Genomic DNA, 17,798 nt, shown 5'->3' on the forward strand with positions numbered 1-17,798 from the left:
GTTGTTATACAACATCCTGGCATGCTAAAAAAAAAAAAAATGCTTCTTCATGACGTTGAAAATTATGTTTCCTGAGCAGTTTTTTTTTCTGTAATCTCATATTTAGTAATTCCAGGAAATTTTTGATTCAGTCAGCACACTGTGGTGGTCCCTTATGCAAACAGCGAAAGCCACTCAGTTCCTCTGTGCTTAAAATGCTTTTACCAGTAAAACTATTTTGGTATGAAGGCTTTTCTCTTTTTTGTTTGTGAACTTAATTACTCAGTAACTACGGTTATATTAGCTCAGAAACGTAATGTTGGTGCCACTTCCTTTACTTCCCAATGGGAGTGATTATAATGGCAATGGGAACACTGTTGCGAAGACTTGCAAACCACATCAGATTTAACAGTTCCTTACAAAGTACAATCACAATGCACGGTGTGATTCATTTGAGGATCTGTCAGAGATAATGAAAGCAAACAAATTTGGTTTTATGCACATATTCTGTTCATTAAAAAAAAAAAATAATAAAAAAAGGCACTGTCTGCGCATTCTAGCAAATGCTGAAAGTGCCCAACTCAGCTGAAAATGTTGTCTCCCCACCCACAAAGCAACACTGGCAGAGGCATATGAGCACTGCGAATGCCCAGTAGTCAAGTGCAAATCTGATCACAGGAAACTTCACTTAAGACTGGAAAACTGTTCATCGATACCGGAAACAATGCAGTTGGGGGAGCGACGCGGGAGCCTGGGGGAAACCAAGTGTGAATTAAGCAAATGACGACTATTTAAAACCACTCCCTGTGGTCTTTGCAGTCGAGGAAGGGCATGAAATACATGCAGAGCTTAGCTCACTGTACATTATGGCCTGGATCCACCCTACTGCTGGAATACTTGGTATCACAGCTCCTGTAGTTTCTGTCCTTTGCCCATGGAGTAGAAACCATGGCTTTATGTTAAGCACCTAGGCTCCTATGTGTTGTTCCCAGGATTTAACGGAGGAACTGGGTTTAGTTCTCACCTCAACAAAAAGCGATTCAAACTCCTGACTTTCAGAAGGGTCCTAACTATGAGACAGTAGGAAGAAAACTTTAAAGGTTCACTTGGCAATTGAGGAAGGGGAAACATGGGCAACATGGGCAAACAACTGGGTACTCAGTCAGGAAAGGAGGAAAACCAGTCATTTTCTTGAGTCTTTCATGAGTACTTTATGGACCTTCTACCTAGTATGACTGTGTAAGTATGCACAAGAAGGGAGAATGCATCCTTGCCACGTATCGCTGTAGTCTCCCAAAAATAGAGGAACCTAGGTGAGGGCACCAGCTACCAGGCCCAAGTTTCTCTCTCACTTTCTCTGCCCCGTGAAGCCCTAATCATCCTCTACAACGTGGAGCAGCTCAGTAGGAAGAACTTAGCCCTGCTTTGAGTACATGTGGGTGACCTCTTGTGGTTCCTTCCACCCTAAAATAATCTAAGTGAAAGTGTCAGTCCCTGCTTCAGATTTCTCTCTGCTAACCCCAAAGATGTCATAACTGACAGGAAAGTTGTAGTGTGCAAGGTGGGAGGTGGCATCCAGCAACAAGGTTCAATCCAAAGTCTCTGACATCTTGGAATGACATTTTACCTGATAAGAGTACTAATTAGCAGCAGAGAACAGCTGCTCCTGCCACCAGGAAGATGGCCACATTACAGTTCTGGTGTAAACACTGCGACTTGGAGCCTTTACAGGGTCAGGAGCTCCCTTTGACACCAGAAAGAGATTGAGAAGGGAGGGGAAAAGGGAACGGAGGGACAGAGAGGCTTGTTGTGGGTTTCTGTCACGGAGCAAAAGGAATTTACGGGATGGGCCTGACTGCAACTGGAAGACAGTTATGTGCCATGTCATTCCAACATAGCTATGGAGAATAGATCAGTAGTAGTCTGATTTTGTAAGAACAGGACGAGACAGCATTGCTCAGCCCAAGGTGCAGTGTCATTCTAGTTCCTCTGCAGCCTGCAGTGATGAGGTAAGGGAGCTTACAGCAACTCCTAGAAGGAGGGAAAAAACCCACTTAGCGTTGGAACATCTTCAGTGCTGATTTTGGAAGGTCCTCTGGTTAGAGATCTCCACGGTTGCCCATTTTTTTCTTTTTCCTGACCCGCTATGGGCACTGTTGCGTGAAGAGCCGAGCTGAGGTCACTCCAAGTGTCAGTAAATAGCTGCTCGGCAGTGACTGTGTGGGCTGAGCACACCGGGAGAGAGCCAGCCGAGGGCTGAATCTGCGGTGACAGCCTTCCCATCCAGCCCTAGCGCTGTGCTGCTCTCCCCCGGGACAGGCAGTTGAGCTTCTGGGAACTGAGCATGCTCTGAGGCTGTAAGGTCTGTGGCCGGACCTGCCGGCAGCTGGATTCTTCTCAGCCGGGATAACGCGCTTGCGAGTGGGAGGCAGGCGAAGGAAGCTGATGTAACCGCTCGCAGCAACTGCTGCCATGGGAGGAAAGCTGGGAGGAAAGCTCGCAGCTGCCACTGGGAGTATTTGGCAGAGTAGCAGTTTTTCAATAGCTGCGGAGTATTTATGTTTCCCAAACTGTTGCGGTACTTTCCCTTTCTTCCACAAAAAACACTGTAGTGTCAAGAGGCCAGTCACCCACGAAAGGGAATGTAATTCTGTTTTAGTTTTGTGAATGGGCTTCTGAGCAGCTGGTGTCAAAGGAAACCCCTAGAAGTCAGAGCTGGTTTTTGTTTTATTTGTTCCCTTTGCTTAGGCAGAAGGGTCACAGCCGCAGAGGCCAACTCAGCCTTGGCTGACACCAGTGGGCATGGCCAGGCCTAGCCTTGAGCCCACCCCTCAAACGGAGGCATTGCCAGGTGTCCCCCAAAGAGGACGGTGGGCATTTTGGGGAGCACTGGTGCCAAGCACCAGGCTCCAGGGAGTACGAGGTTTAGATGACCATCACACTCTGAGGCGGCGAGCGGCACGTTACCTGCTGAAACGTGTTCTCCCCCTAACCTGCGCGACTCCCGCTCCACGTTAAATCGATTTAATTTCAGGTTTTCAATTAGCGGAGCTGAAACTTCCCTGCTGTAAGAGCGACACGACAATTTCTGCCGCCAGCGCTGGCGGCAGTTGCGCCCCAAGAACCAGAAACCCCCTTGGCGGCATCGCCTCGCACCGCAGCCCCTCGCTGGCAGCCGCAACCCGCCAAGACGCAGCGGAAGCAACTGAGGGGCTGAAATCCCCTTCCCTAACGGAGGCCCGGAGTTTCCAGCGGAACGCCGGTTACTCAGCACCCCAGCGGCGGGCCCTGCGGCGGCGCAGGGGCGGGGAGAGCCGGGTGGGCCGGCGGCCGTGACGAGGCGAGGGGCGGGTATCAGCGGCCCTCTTTCGTTTTCTGTTCGGGCGTTGCCGAGGCGAGCAGCGATGAGGCTGCTGGCTGGGCTGGGGCCGCTCCTCTTCTTGGGCTCCCTGCTGGGTAAGTCGTGAGGGGGGCGGCGGGGACCCTTCCCGAGCGCCTCTGCTTTTCACTCCCCCCGCTCCCTGCCGCCCGGCTCCTCTCGCCGGTGTCGTGGCGGAGGGAGCGGGGCGCGGGAGCAGGGCGGGCAAAGAGCGTTAGCGGCGGCGGTCGGAGAGCGGGGCACACCCCACCGTCCCTCTGCCGGGCGGGCCGGTGCCGCCCGGGGCTGCGGGGCCGCCGTGAGGCGAGGGCGGCGGCTTCGCAGTCGCGGTTGAGGTTTGGCGGCTGCCGGGGGGTTCCGACCCGGGGAGGTGTCCGCGGCCGTGCCCCCGGCTTCGGCCGTCCCCGCCCCGGCCGCGGGGAGCCCGGCCGGGCCCCCGCCCCGAGCTCCGGGGCTGTGGCTGGTGCTGGAGGGGTGCTGTCCCTGGCCGTTCTGTCCTTCTTAGTCATAGAATCACGGAATCGTTGAGGTTGGAAAAGACCCTTAAGATCATCGAGTCCAACCGTTAACCCAGCACTGCCCAGCCCACCACTAAACCATGTCCCTAAGTGCCACGTCTACCCGTCTTTTCAATACCCCCAGGGATGGGGAGTCAACCCCTTCCCTGGGCAGCCGGTGCCAGTGCCTGACAGCCCTTTCGGTGAACAAGTTTTTCCTAATATCCAACCTAAACCTCCCCTGGCGCAGCTTGAGGCCGTTTCCTCTTTTTCTATCACTTGTTACTTGGGAGACCGACCCGCACCTGGCTCCAGCCTCCTTTCAGGCAGTTGTAGAGAGCGATAAGGTCTCCCCTCAGCCTCCTCTTCTCCAGGCTGAGCACCCCCAGCTCCCTCAGCCGCTCCTCACCAGCCTTGTGCTCCAGACCCTTCACCAGCCTCGTTGCCCTTCTTTGGAGATCTGCCGCAAAGACCAGAAGAGAGCTGCCTGAACGCAGCCTCCCTCAGCGCTTGCTTGTAGTTCCGTCTCACTCCCTGCCCGCGTCTCCGCTGCCTGGAGCCGTCCCTGCTGGGATCCGCTTCTCTGTCCCCACGTCTCCTCCTGCCGTCGCCCACAGAACCCCATCTCGCCCGCTGCGCGCTTGGCTCTGCCCTGCAGACACCTCCCGGCAGCACGGCCCTGCCCAGGGGCATCTCGGTGGTAGCAGGCAGAACCAAATAGCTGCCTTCCCCCCCATTTAACACTGGAATTTCTTAATATCACCGATCAGTATGTTTAGGATCCCCCCCCCTCCCCGCTCTTGGCACAGGTAATCCTTGCACCCTGTTTGTCTCACACGTGTGTAAATGGGAAGGTTACAGTGGGAAATGTGTGTGGTTTTGTGGTACAGTTAATTTCCTGGGAGCCTTGTACTCCCAAAGCACGTTTGCCCCCGGTTCCTGGGGTGTTAAGGAGTTAAGAAACTAACTTTTTTTGTAAAAATATTCTTGTCATCCCTGTATATGAAAATGCTGTTTATTTTGTATTCTGTGTTACTTCTTGCTCAAGGAAAAATCATCAAAGTTCTCAAATTTTTTTTTTAAAATGGGTGGGGCTTTTTCTTTTGTAGAAGTAACTATTAATACTCACTTCTGGTGAAATACTAAACAAAGGCCTTCTTAATCCAAATTCCGCCTGTGTGCCTGAGGAGCATAGCCCTCATGTCCATAGCCCTTGCATAGGGCTATGAACATGGGAAGTACAAACAAAACTCGATCATTTTTTAAATCGAAGGCAGACCTACAAACCCTCTGATGGTCATCCGAAGTAGCTGTTACTGCTGGATAAGCCAAGCAGCATGGCTTGCTGTATGTAGATCTTTTTCTCATTCCTCTAGTCATAGGGATTTCTCAGTGGCTTTTCCTTTGCTTTGGGAGTTTCCTGGATATGCCTGAAACAGGACTTATTGCATCCCTTTTTTAAAAAAAGAACTTTTGCTTTTCCTGAAGGCTTTAAGGAGCTAGTTCTGCTACTGAGTGTTCAGAACCACTCCCTGAGATTTCCTCTCGTACTGTTCCAGAAGTCTTCAGCTTGTGTTATTTAATTAAGATTGTGAGATCCTGTTCTGCAGCCAAGGCTGTAAGAGAGCTTTGGGACGAGGTGTTTGCGGAGGACCAGTGGAGAAGCTAGGACTCTGCATACCTGTGTAAGTCAGTCTGCCTGTATTCAGCCTTAGGCGCAATTTCTTCGTCTCACCTGCAGTGCTTTTGCAGATAGTTCTATATGAGCGCTAGTAATGCATGATTTGGTACCCTCTTGTAACTTTTTGTGTGTACATTACTTAAGTTGGCATGCTGCTACTCTGAGCAACTGAGTCCAGGTGCTGTAGATTTATCCAGGCAATGAGATTCCAGGTTCTAAACGACATATGGGAGAGACAATGGTAATTGGGCAACTGGAGAGGGTAATTGTTGCTGCAAGCATCATAATATCCTTTAATGAAAAAATTAACTAGCTCTGTTGTCTTTTCCTCTCTATAAAACTTTGATTCTGCAGTGGTTGATTAAGGTAGGAGATCAGGAGTGCAAATACAAACTCCTTGCTCTTGTTCACTAAACCAAATCAGCAAGACTTCACATCCTCTTCTTGTTTGTATGCTTGCATTATTGCTATTATGTGTGTTGTTGCCTATGTGTAAATGTTCTTGTGTTGATTTTATCAAGGTAAACTAATACGTCATCTCCGTATGAGAAAATCAAGACTCTGAAAGTCAGACTGGTCTGCCCTAGTGCATAAGTAAATCGGTAGCAGTTGGGCTTGGCATGCAAGTTTCTAGCCTTGCAAACACCTGTGGTAAACACCAGGATGCTGTTGGTAGATCTTCATCCTCTGTCAGCCTTCCCCTCCTTGAATCCCTGCCTTCCCAGCCTCCCTGCTTCTCCACCCGAATTCAAAGCACTGCACCTATCCCAGTCTCATGTCGCTGAACATCTGGAAATGGGGGGGGGAGAGAGAAGCACATAGCGTAATCCATCCTGAAGATGCGCTTCTTCGTTCTCCTGTGGGAACCTGTGACATACAGAAGCTGCAGTATAGCTTTGACGCTTCAGAATCCCTGCTTGCCGTGTAGGGATTACTGCTTTTCACAACACCCTGCCACGGCAGGCTTTTGTCTAAAACTTCAGGCTTGCAAATACAATGCTTAAAGCATAAAGGCCACATTGAGGCCGTGAAGGACTTTTATTTTAGACCTACTAAGATGACGCTCCTTCAGTCAGTGGAAATTCAAGACAAAACTCTGTTCAATTTTGGGATCCTGGAGATGATTGTATGTGGGTGGAAAAAAAAGTCATTGTATTATATGTGGCATATTATATATGTTTGTTGAAGGAACGCACAGAGACATCTTTGCACCTTCCCTATGTGAGGCAAATAAATTGGTGGCTACCACACCAGCAGGAGGATTGCGGTGCCAGCCACACGGGCGGGGATGTTCTGCTGCACTGCAGATGGCAACCAAACTTCTAGTGACTTTGCTAAAGTCAGGACTTCCCCCCAAAAGCAGAGGGGATAAGGGAGGTAAGCTGGATTAGTGAACTACAGCACCTGCAGGCATTCTGCACCTGTAGCGAGGCTCATCTGAAAGCCAGGGAACTCTTTCAGTCGTCTGAGCATCAACTCATTTTGAAGCACTATTGCTGCCTGGTTCTCACATATTTTGCTGGGTTCCTTGATGCTTCATTTCCCAGTTCAACTTCTTTGATAAAAGTTAAGGGGAGACAACCTGGTTCACCTAAGAGCAGAAGTTACCATATACAATATTGAGCATGGGCAGACAGAAAGATATTTGTTAGGAACTCTCATGTTTTCTTTCTGACTTCTGAAAATGACCAACACAGAAACCAAAGTTACCTTAATGTGGCTTTTTGTTTCTTTCCCATAAGGCAGTTTGAGAATTTTTTTTTTTTAATTTTCTCCTTTTTCTCTACACACAGAAATGTATGCTCCTTTCTACATTTTCTTTGATCATAAAAATACCAGGATTGCTCAATGTTTTTTCCTGTGTCTTTCCGCTCCGTGAGAGATGTCAGGGGAACCTACGTTACAAGGCGTAGGCGTGAATGGGGGGAAATCTGGACTCCTAACAAATTCAGGTTGCTTGTAGAATGTGTGAAGTTCGGTAGGTTGCTAATAGAAATGTTAACCACAGTTTTAAATGGCATGAATGGAAAAATCTTTTCTAGTCATCAGCTGTATGAAGCTGACCCCTGATTGCGTTGTCCTGTTCGCTTACTCTGGAATCGTCCTGAGTAAACAGAGGAAGTTCTGAATTTCTCACAAGGGGGGGGGCGGGGGGGGGGGGGGGGAGAAAGGAAAAAAAAAAATACTCTGCCCCCTGCTTAAAAACTGTTGATAAATCATTTCCTCCAGAGCTTATATCATATTAAAACCAAAAAGAAACAAATATTTTTTTGCCATTGGTATTTAACGCTACAGGATGAACAGAGTGAAAAATGTTACTGATACTTTCTTGGCTTAATGTGATTAATGGTCTTAGTCCTTGGAAGGCCAGGGTCATCTCTGGATTATATGCAAGACTCCTTTGATCTTGAGAGCTAACAGTGTGGTTAAAGGTGTTTGCCAACAAAAAAAAAGGTTTGATCGTGTATATGGGTTTGTCTTTTTTTAATTTTTTTTTTTTTGAATGGTCCTCCTATGAGTGTGCAGTCTCATGAGACCATATTGGCCATGTTCAGTGTGGTACGGCTGTAGGCTGTCTGGGTGGTAGAGGGTTTGGAAGAGACATAGGTTGTAGTTTGGAGTACATTTAAGCTGATGTTGCCGCAGGAGACGAACAGTTCCTCTCTGTGGCATCTGTTTGTGCTGTTCTTTACCCACAGAACTGCAAAGATGATTTGGCTGAAAATGAACTCGGTTGAAGGAAAAAAGTTATTGAGACAGATTATTTTCTCAGTCCTATTGATCATATAGCTACATAAAGACTGTGCTAGTACAGCATAGAAGTGCTGTCTGGATGTTGGGGGTAAGTGGCCAGATGATTTGAACTGCTTTTTTCTGGCAGTTCAGGGTAGGCTTAAATGCAAGTCAGCTCTGTCGTTAAGCAAAGCCCAGAGATCAAAAATAAATAGCATCCTACAGGGCACAGCATAGTTCATTGCCAAAATGGGGATTCCCAGGTCTCCCCCTCGCTCCCTCGCCTCACGCTGCCATGTGTTGGCCTGGGCATTCACTGGATTTAGCTCATTGCGTTAATGGCAGTGTAATTTGTCAAAAAAACCTATAAAGTTAATGAATGGTGTTGGCTCAGTCCAGGGAGCATGCCAATGGAGCAGGACCCTGAGACTGCAAAAAGGAGGGCAGAAGTAGGTGGAGGGGAAGGAGAGAGGGATGGCCACACACAGCTACCCCCCATGAGTGGGCTCAGGTGTTTGCTTAATTGCCCTGAGCTAATAAATTTTCCGGGGCAGGGCAAACAGGAGTTCTGACATTTGCAGCCTGCTCCTATGTGTGACCTCAAGAAGAGCCTCGTTGGTTATGTTCTCCACAGGAGAACTAGCTGAATCTAGGTTGTGTCAAAGTACAGGCAGTAATAGTCTACGATATAAACCCTTCTGAAGCTGGAGTTAAGTGATTAGGTTATCCTAAGTTTGTATATGCAAAGCATGTCATGCTATAACTACAGAACATACAAGTATGATTTTATGTGCTCTCTTCCCACCATACAGTCCCCCTCATGGCAAAAAATGATTTGGAAACCATGGTCCTGCAGTAACCCCTCCTCTGTATGGTGAATTCCCTGGAGTACTGCTCTGTTAGTGGACAACAGATGACCTTCCCTGCTCTAGAGCAGCACATAAGAAAGACTCTTGTAGGGCAGGGATCCGTCTTTTTTTGCTTCCTAGAGAATGTCTTGCACTTCCATAGCCTTTTATAGTAAGATGGGTTAAATCAATGATCAGAATAACTCTGAATAATTATTAATAAAGTCATAATGCTGCTCAGAGGTAGTTTCTGGGGACTGAGGCTCGGGAGGTAGAAGGACTATACAAAGCTAAAATCCTTGGGTTGTAAGGCTGCAGTACTGTCTGCGTGATAGGAACGATGGATGTGAAGTCAGGTTTGTGCTAGACGGGTAGTAAGAAGCAGCATGACAAACTGCATGTGGTTTGCTTAGCAGAAGCGAAAACTCTCTACTTAATCCAGGGTGATGATGAGGTGAAGTTTGCGAAGAATGTGTGTATCTAGGCCATTATATCAGAAATTTCCCCTTGCTGTTAACGGGGCGCAACGTAACCAAGTATGAGAGAGGTGCGAGTGCAGGTTGACGGTACTTGAAGGGTAGAGATGCTATGCTAGCTAAAATACCAGTAACTTTGTTACTTTTTTTATTTTCTCCCTTTTTTTCTGTACACACAGAAACATATGCTCCTTTCTATGTTTTCTTTGATCATAAAAATACCAAGCTTTTTGTCTTGCTGCTACCTTTAGCGTGGCCCTGGTGACACTGTACACATACCTTTATCCTGGTGTATGAACGGGCAGATTTGCTAGAGATGGAATATTTTTTTGTTGATGTTTGTTTACTGTGAAATGAATAGACTTACCAGGAACTAACCTAAAGCAATGCTTTGGCAAACACAAAACACCCAAGCTGCCACAAAAACAAGAGCCCGCGTGTTTACTTTCAGAGAGAGAGTGTCATGGTTTAACCCCAGCCAGCAACGAAGCACCAGGCAGCCGCTCGCTCACTCCCCCCCACCGGTGGGATGGGGGAGAGAATCGGAAGAGTAAAAGTGAGAAAACGCATAGGTTAAGAACAGTTTAATAACTGAAATAAAGTAAAATAATAATAATAAAAAAATACACAAAGCAAGTGATGCACGGTGCAATTGCTCAGCACCTGCCAACTGATGCCTGCCCTGCCAGTCCCCGAGCAGTGGTCACTGCTCCCTGGCCAACTCCCCCCCAGTTTGTATACTGGGAATGACATCATACGGTATGGAATATCCCTTTGGTCATTGTGGGTGAGCTGTTCTGGCTGTGCTCCCTCCCAGCTTCTTGTGCAGCTGGCAGAGCATGGGAAGCTGAAAAGTCCTTGACTTAGTATAAGCACTACTTATCAAGAACTAAAACATCAGTGTGTTATCAACATTACTCTCATACTAAATCCAAACCACAGCACTATACCAGCTACTAGGGAGAAAATTAACTCTATCCCAGCCAAAGCCAGGACAGAGAGGAGTATCCTTTCCAACTTGGAAATATAGCCCAATAATACTACTAATATGAAGTTTATTTAGAGGCATCTCCTCAGAGCTGCTTTTATATCAAAAGTTTTAAAGCTCAAGAAAATTTGCCAGAGCTGCACAACCAGTATCCATGTTGAGCTGTGCGCTGCACTGGACTCAAGAGCTTCCATTTCAGATCTTTGAAGAAACAGGCCTGAGCTCCAAAATTTTGGATTGCACAGATTCTGTCCTTAGTTTAAAGGCAAAAGCACCAGGATTTCAGGTGCACTGTTGTGAACCAGATCCTGCTGGCTCACAGGAGTGTCAGAGGTGGGTAGAGGTCTGGAAACAAGTTGTGAAGCCCAACCCCGTCGCTCGCTCCGCCTCCGCAGGAGCTAAACTTAGAAAAGTTGTTGGAGATTCGCACCGTCCTCTCAATTCTGGTGGCGAAGGCAGCTGGTGTCTGACCCTGGTGGCACCTTTATTCCTGTGTAGCTCATGTCTTGGTCCTCTGTTTTCCCCATTCCTCAACTGATAGGACGAGAGGAAACAGCATCAAGCTGCGCCAGGGGAGGTTTAGGTTGGATATTAGAAAAAACTTCTTCGCTGAAAGGGCTGTCAGGCTGCCCAGGGAAGTGGTTGAGTCTCCATCCCTGGAGGTATTTAAAAGCCGGGTAGATGTGGTGCTCGAGGACATGGTTTATTGGTGGACTTGGCAGTGCTGGGTTAACGGTTGGACTCGATGATCTTAAGGGTCTTTTCCAACCTTAACGATTCTATGATTCTTTCCATGGAAGTATCCAGGATTGCCTAGTCCTTGTCATAGCCAAGCTTTTCTGCATCTTGCTTCTACCTAAGCTCTGCTGGGATCCGCTGAGTCCTTCCGAGAGTCACGTACTGAGGCTTTGCTAACCCTACCATAGGCTGCCCTGAGCTGTGCAGCGGAGCCTGCTCTTTCTTCCTTCTCTTCAGGCTGTGCCAGTGTGCACGAGGGAATTATAACGCAGCTGGGCCCGTGAGGGTCTGGTCTGGTCAGGATACTAGTGAGAAGTTTTTAGGCTCTTCTTCAGCTGACCATGCATTTTATCTCTTTAATACAGGAAAATGTCTTGAACATGTGGTCTGACTAGTGAGTTACTGGAGAAAAGGGAAGCAGCATCTCCATCTTTGACAGCATTTTGGAAGGCTTTACCTCTGTCCTAGGAAGGTTTAGGGCTGTGAACCCAGAGTAGAGAGAGGCAAGCGCCCTCAGTGAAGTGGGTAAACGCGAGGGGTTGGATTTAGGATGCAGCTCAATCCTCATTGTTTCCTGGTAGCTAATTTAGGAATTCTGTGCCGGGGCATGAGTGCAGTCACCGCGCTCCGAGCCAAGCCCGTGCTGCTGGCCAAAGGGACTGTCTTACTCATGTTCTTTCCCGGTTCACTTTTGTTTCCGCTCCATCCCATGCACAAGCACCAGTGTTGCCAGAGTGAGTCACATCCGGGACCTACAATCCTTCTGTGGGTTTTGGCGGTGGTTTTTTTTTTTGGAGTGGGGGCGTGTGTCAGGTTAACTTTCGGTGGATTGTACTCTCTGCGTGACTATTTCATTGAGGGAAAAGGCAGACAAAAACAAAGGAGAGGGAGGAATGGGTAGGTCATCCCTACACTTTTCGTCAACAGCATAGTTTTAAAATGACTGGGTAACCTTTGCATGGGGATGCTGCCTGTTGTTAGGCCTGTGCTGAGGGATATAACCGAAGGTATGGATTTTGTGGTGGGGAGGGACCCAGGCTTGTTAGTGGGTGCGACCCTTGGGTCCTGCCTTTGCTGATGTGTAGAGCTCTGTAAATGCAGGCAGCCCCATATTGTCCAGGAGTAGCAGCACATACCTCTGTGAACTTGCTGCAGTAGGCAAGTGAAAAACTCAGCTTTTGATGTTACATGTAAGATTTGCACTCATTCCTGCACGAATTTGATTTTCTCTTGCAACAGCCTGGGACTCTACTACGGCTTACTGTCATCCGCATTCTCTCTTTCCTGGCTGTAACTTTTGCCCATCCCTATATACCATGGGTCTAAGTGCTTTCCTACTGGATTTTGGGAAGTGGGTCGTGTTTGTGGCCTGTGGGGGAATTAGGAGGTCTATGGGTGAATATTCTGATAGTCCTTCTGGACTGAACATTTATTTCAGGGTTCTCTGCAGCTGGTGGTTCTGAGGGTTAGGAGGGAACATAACTCTCTGCTGCTTACAGTTGCAGGGGAAATTCACAATTTATAAAAAAAAAAAGGCCTAAAAAAGGGGTAGTTGGGAAGTTACAAAACATAGAACAAAAATCCACAATTTAAAAAGCCCAGCTCCTGAGGCAGGCTGTTCCCTGCTGTAAGCTAATCAGTAAGGACTTTTCCAGCCAGCTTCAGCAGGTGGAACGTTAATGTCTTAATGGTGAATGGGAGCCTAACTGCTGCTTATGTAGACCTAATATATATATATATATATATGCATTTCAAATAGGTACTTGAGACCAAAAAAGATTATAATGATAGCATTAAAACTAAAAAAGGAATTAGTTTACAGAAGTTCCCTGGAATAACTAAGTCTTACATCAGCTCCAAGACAAGTAGTGAAGAGAATCAAATCAGGAAGACAAATATAGTAATGAAGCATTTATTGATGATAAATGGAATATTAACTTCCACTTACTCAGTCTGAACAGAACATGTGGATACCTTTAGCCTGCTTAAATGCTTAAAGAGTCAGAATTATTCAGGTGAATATAAAAACTCGAGTATAGCACACTAGGTTGTATGGGCGACCTGTTACTCTGTGAGTGGAGGATTGTGCCTTGTCGTACATAGGCTGCAATCCAAACTCTGCATTCAGAGGCATGATTCGGTTAGCATGGAGTTCCAGGTTACGTGTGTTAGCTGAGTTGTTGTCAAACGTGAGAAAATCTGAAATGTTTTCACTGCAAACCCGGCTAAGATTCATGGCTTGCTGTTTGCTGCAGGCCAAATCTGTGCATCCGTGCTGTTGTTGTGGTTCAGCTGACGCGAAGTAGGCAGAACGCTCGACCGTGGCTCTGAGTCCTGGGTAGGACGAGAAGGCCGCGTAGGCAAAGGTACCTGGCTGCTGGAGAAGTGGGAACAGAAGACGAGATGAGGTGGTGGGTTTGCAGAAGAGGCTCACACAATGTTAACATCTCTTTATCAGTAACACTTTCATTATGTGATTTGTTTGGAAGGATAGAACACAAAGACATGGCATAAGGGGGAATTTGGAGTGGGTTGAAGGAGATGCAGGAGCAGGTAGTCTGACGGTTTCTGTAGAGGCTACTGAAGGCCTTAGCGAGCACTACTTTGTTCTGTGAACTTTACCTGGGAATAATAGGCTACCGTAAGGAGAGAGGGAGAAAGCAGAGAAACATACTTATTTCTAGCCTTCCAAAAAGAGTGTATGAGAAAGTGTTTGGCTGTTACTTCTTCCTCTTTGCTCACAGTGGAGAAGTTAACTGCTGTGGAATGGGAAATCTGTCTCCATATTAAATGAAGTAGAAAAGAAGGGGAAGGGTTCCTTGGAAATTTAGAAAACATATGGTGACACATGCTTTCTTTAGAAGCTCAAAGATAGGTGGTAGAGACCTTACACCACATTTCTGTATGATGAATAATTTCCTTGAAAAAAGGAAGCTGACAGCATTGAGTTGGAGGTTTCTTCAATTTTCACTAGAGCAGTGAAGCAGGGAAGTAAAAGTGTCCGATCCCTGGTTTTAGACAGGAAGAGATGATCGTTACCCTGAAAGGATAACCTTTTCCTTGTCTTGCTCCTGGGAGCCCTGAGTGTCCTTGGGCAGGAACTCTTCAGCTCCTTGCTGCCAAGCCTTTGTTTCACCAGCCAGCAAGAAGAGAGTGCGCTGAAAGAGGGCAGTGCTCCCTCTGCCTAGCAGAAGCTGTGGAGGGAAAATGTCTTTTCTTTTCAGCTCTGCTTTCTTCCAGTTTAATTTCTGGGCTTGAAGAAGAAACAAGCTTGCCCTCATAACTCCAGCCTAGCTCTTGTGACTAATTGAAAGGGAGCAAAGTCATGGAGAGTTTACATGCATCAACACCCAGCCTTGGAAGTCATTAGTGGTTGACTGAGCAGTGGTGGCTGTCCTTGCTCATGTTCTTAGTCCCCAGCAAATGGCTGCTTTCCTCTTAGAAGGGAGTTGCATTACTTTGCTCTTGTCAGCAGCCACTGTGGCTTGGCTTATCATAGAATACCAGGTTGGAAGGGACCTCAAGGATCATCTGGTCCAACCTTTCTAGGCAAGAGCACAGTCTAGATGAGACGGCCCAGCACCCTGTCCAGCTGGGTCTTAAATGTGTTCAGTGTAGCAGAGTCAACCACTTCCCTGGGGAGATTATTGCAATGATTGACTGTTCTCATTGTGAAAAATTTTCCTCTTGTGTCCAATCGGAATCTCCCTGGCAGTAACTTGTACCCGTTACCCCTTGTCCTCACCATCTGACTCCTTGTAAAAAGGGAGTCTCCATCGTCTTTGTAGCTCTCCTTTAAGTACTGGTACATGGTGATGAGATCACCTCTAAGCCTCCTTTTCTCAAGGCTGAACAAACCCAGCTCTCTCAGCCTATCCTCATACGGCAGGCTTGATCACCTTGATCACCCTTGATCACCTCGGTGGCCCTTCTCTGGACCCCCTGTCCACATCTTTTTTGTATAACGGGGACCAGAACTGTACGCAGTATTCCAGGTGTGGCCTGACAAGCGCTGAGCAGAGAGGGATAATGACTTCTTTGTCTCTGCTGGTGATGCCCTTTTTGATGCAACCCAACCTCCTGTTGGCCTTCTTGGCCGCAGCAGCACCCTGTTCACTCATGTTGAGCTTCCTGCCCACCAGGAGCCCCAGGTCCCTTTCCACAGAGCTGCTCTCCAGCCAGGTGGATCCCAGTCTGAGCTGCACTCCTGGATTATGTTTTCCCAGGTGCAAAACCTTACTCTTGTCCTTGTTAAACTTCATAAGGTTCTTGTTAGCCCACTCTTCCAGCCTATCCAGATCTTCCTGCAGGGTGGCTCTCCCTTCCAGAGTGTCTACTTCCCCACTCAATTTGGTGTCACCTGCGAACTTCAGGCTACACTTGATCTCGTTATCCAGATCGCTTATGAAGATATTGAATAGCGTTGGGCCCAGTATCGATCCCTGGGGGAACCCACTTGTGACGGGATGGTGCATGGTGACATTAAGCCACCACAGCTTGATTGTGTCTGTGAGCCGAAGTTACTGAGAGGTAAAGCAGGGAGTTTTTCTCCATGCTAGGAATACTGTAGGTCCCTAGGCAGTGAGAGGTGGCTTCTTGAGGAAAATGCACTCCTAGAAATTGTCTTTATGAAACAAAAGCCTCTAACAAGACTCAAAGCTTCATCAGATCAGAACAGTGTTTCATCTTGCCTAGCATCCTGCCCTCTGGTGGTCTCCAAACACAAATGTTGGCGCTCCTGGGTTCTTATCTTTTCTGGAAATTGATAATTGAGATGGGTGGAAAGAGACGCTCATATTGCAGCAGCAGGAGCAAGTGAGATGTTTAAAGCTGTTTGAACAGGATAGAAGACAAAGAAAGGCAGGTGGGTTGTGTTGAAAAGATGCGGGAGTGATAGCTGAGCCCTCTCTACCCTGTTTACTTTTCCAGTTCCTGTGCCTGGAAAAGGCCACAACATAACTGCAGGCAACAAGAACTAGAAACTGTAATGGCACGAGAAGAGTACTTTCATGGGTAAATTGCAAAGAAATTGGATAGTCCATGAGAAGTAAGGCATGGAGAAGACCTTCTGTGTGTGCAGTTCTGTACCCAAGCACAGAGGAGCGTGTTTCCCATTGCTTGCCTTCAGTCTCCTGCCTGAGAAAGTCTTTGTTTCTGTGGTGTGGCACCAGGCAGAACAGCAGGACACTTAGTATGCTGATGATGTTCTTTGCCGATGGGGAACCTAATCTTCCTAACGACTGGCCTGGCTGACCTCCTGGCTTGCTTTCATATGGACAGGAGATAGGATGTGGAGCAAGATGGGCTATAGTTTGTTTTCTGGACTCATATACAGTAAAGGGAAGTGACTTGTTGTTTTGATGTGATAAAGCTATATATCTGCATTAATTCATGAACAGTAGTAAGTTTTCATACGATGATGACTTGAGAAGCAAGAGAAGCACAGAATGGTATAGATATTGTGGTGGGTTCATGACTTGATGCCATTTAGGAAGCAAAAAAAAAATCAAAACCAAAACAAACACAAAATAGTAGCTCTCACTTGGGAGCAGTTGGCTTGAGGAGCAGGCTTCTGAAATATTTCTCTTTCACCATGCACAGTTACTGTTTAAAGGGAAGTTTTCCGTGGCACATATTGGGAATCTTGCCTTAATATGAGGCCTCATTTATATCTTAATCATGCCCTTCCTTCAACTTAGTAGTAAAAAGTTACCAGCTACCATGGAGCGGAATTGAGTCCTTAGTGCAAGTGTAACTTGAACTCAGTATTGACGTGTTTTTGTCTATGTCTACGTGCACGTCTGCCACGGCAGCGGTCTTGTGATTTTTTTTAGTCATTTAGAGGTATTTGGAAGTAGGAGATGATTGCTGAAGACTGAAGCGGGGACACAGAGATGCTAATGGTTTACAGTATCCCTTCCCCACAGCACAATTTGGTCTCATCAGTAGATTTTCTTTTTTCGCACATGTAGCTGTTTTTAATAAAAACTAAAGAAAATTTCTTATCCCTATTCTTTTTTGTTGTTGTTTGTTTATGTATATTGAATGTCTGGGCCTTTTTTAGCAGAATATGATTGATTCGAAACCGATAGCAGTTAGGGTTTCTGGACAGCTCCCATTTCTTGCTTGCAGCTCTGCTGGATCTCGGAGATTGGGGTGCAGTTTCACATACGTTGGCTTTGAAATAAACTGGCTTAAGTGACATTTCCAAAGGAGATCCCTAGTATCCCCATGATTTCAGAGCAGGTGCTTTGAACTGACTAGCAATTTTGTGTCAGAAGTGTACTTTTTACTAACTCTGTGAATATTCATGCTGGAAAAATTGCAGTTTATTTGCTCAGCAGGATCTTCAGTCTGGGCATTCTGCAACAAGATGCTGAGAGATTTTGCTGGTGACAGCAATTGTTCATTTCATCTTTTTCACCAGACCACGGGCAGGAGGCCTAATTCAAGTGAACGGAGGGAAAGTATGAGGATAG

General features: G+C 47.0%; 1 protein-coding gene across 4 annotated transcripts in view; it reads left to right on the forward strand.

Moving 5' to 3' along the window:
- Positions 1-3,325: 3,325 nt before the first annotated feature.
- Positions 3,326-17,798, forward strand: part of CD58 (CD58 molecule) — a 48,049-nt gene continuing 33,576 nt past the window's right edge. For all 4 annotated transcript variants that reach the window (XM_087755988.1, XM_087755987.1, XM_087755990.1 and 1 more), the window contains exon 1: positions 3,326-3,435. In XM_087755988.1, the coding sequence (XP_087612114.1) occupies positions 3,384-3,435 (52 nt within the window). In that variant the 5' untranslated portion in view covers positions 3,326-3,383. The remainder of the gene's footprint in view (positions 3,436-17,798) is intronic.

The sequence above is a fragment of the Nipponia nippon genome, unplaced genomic scaffold (genome assembly GCF_047370975.1).
Source record: "Nipponia nippon isolate SJK-2023a ecotype South Korea unplaced genomic scaffold, ASM4737097v1 scaffold_2, whole genome shotgun sequence".
Classification (NCBI taxonomy): domain Eukaryota; kingdom Metazoa; phylum Chordata; class Aves; order Pelecaniformes; family Threskiornithidae; genus Nipponia; species Nipponia nippon.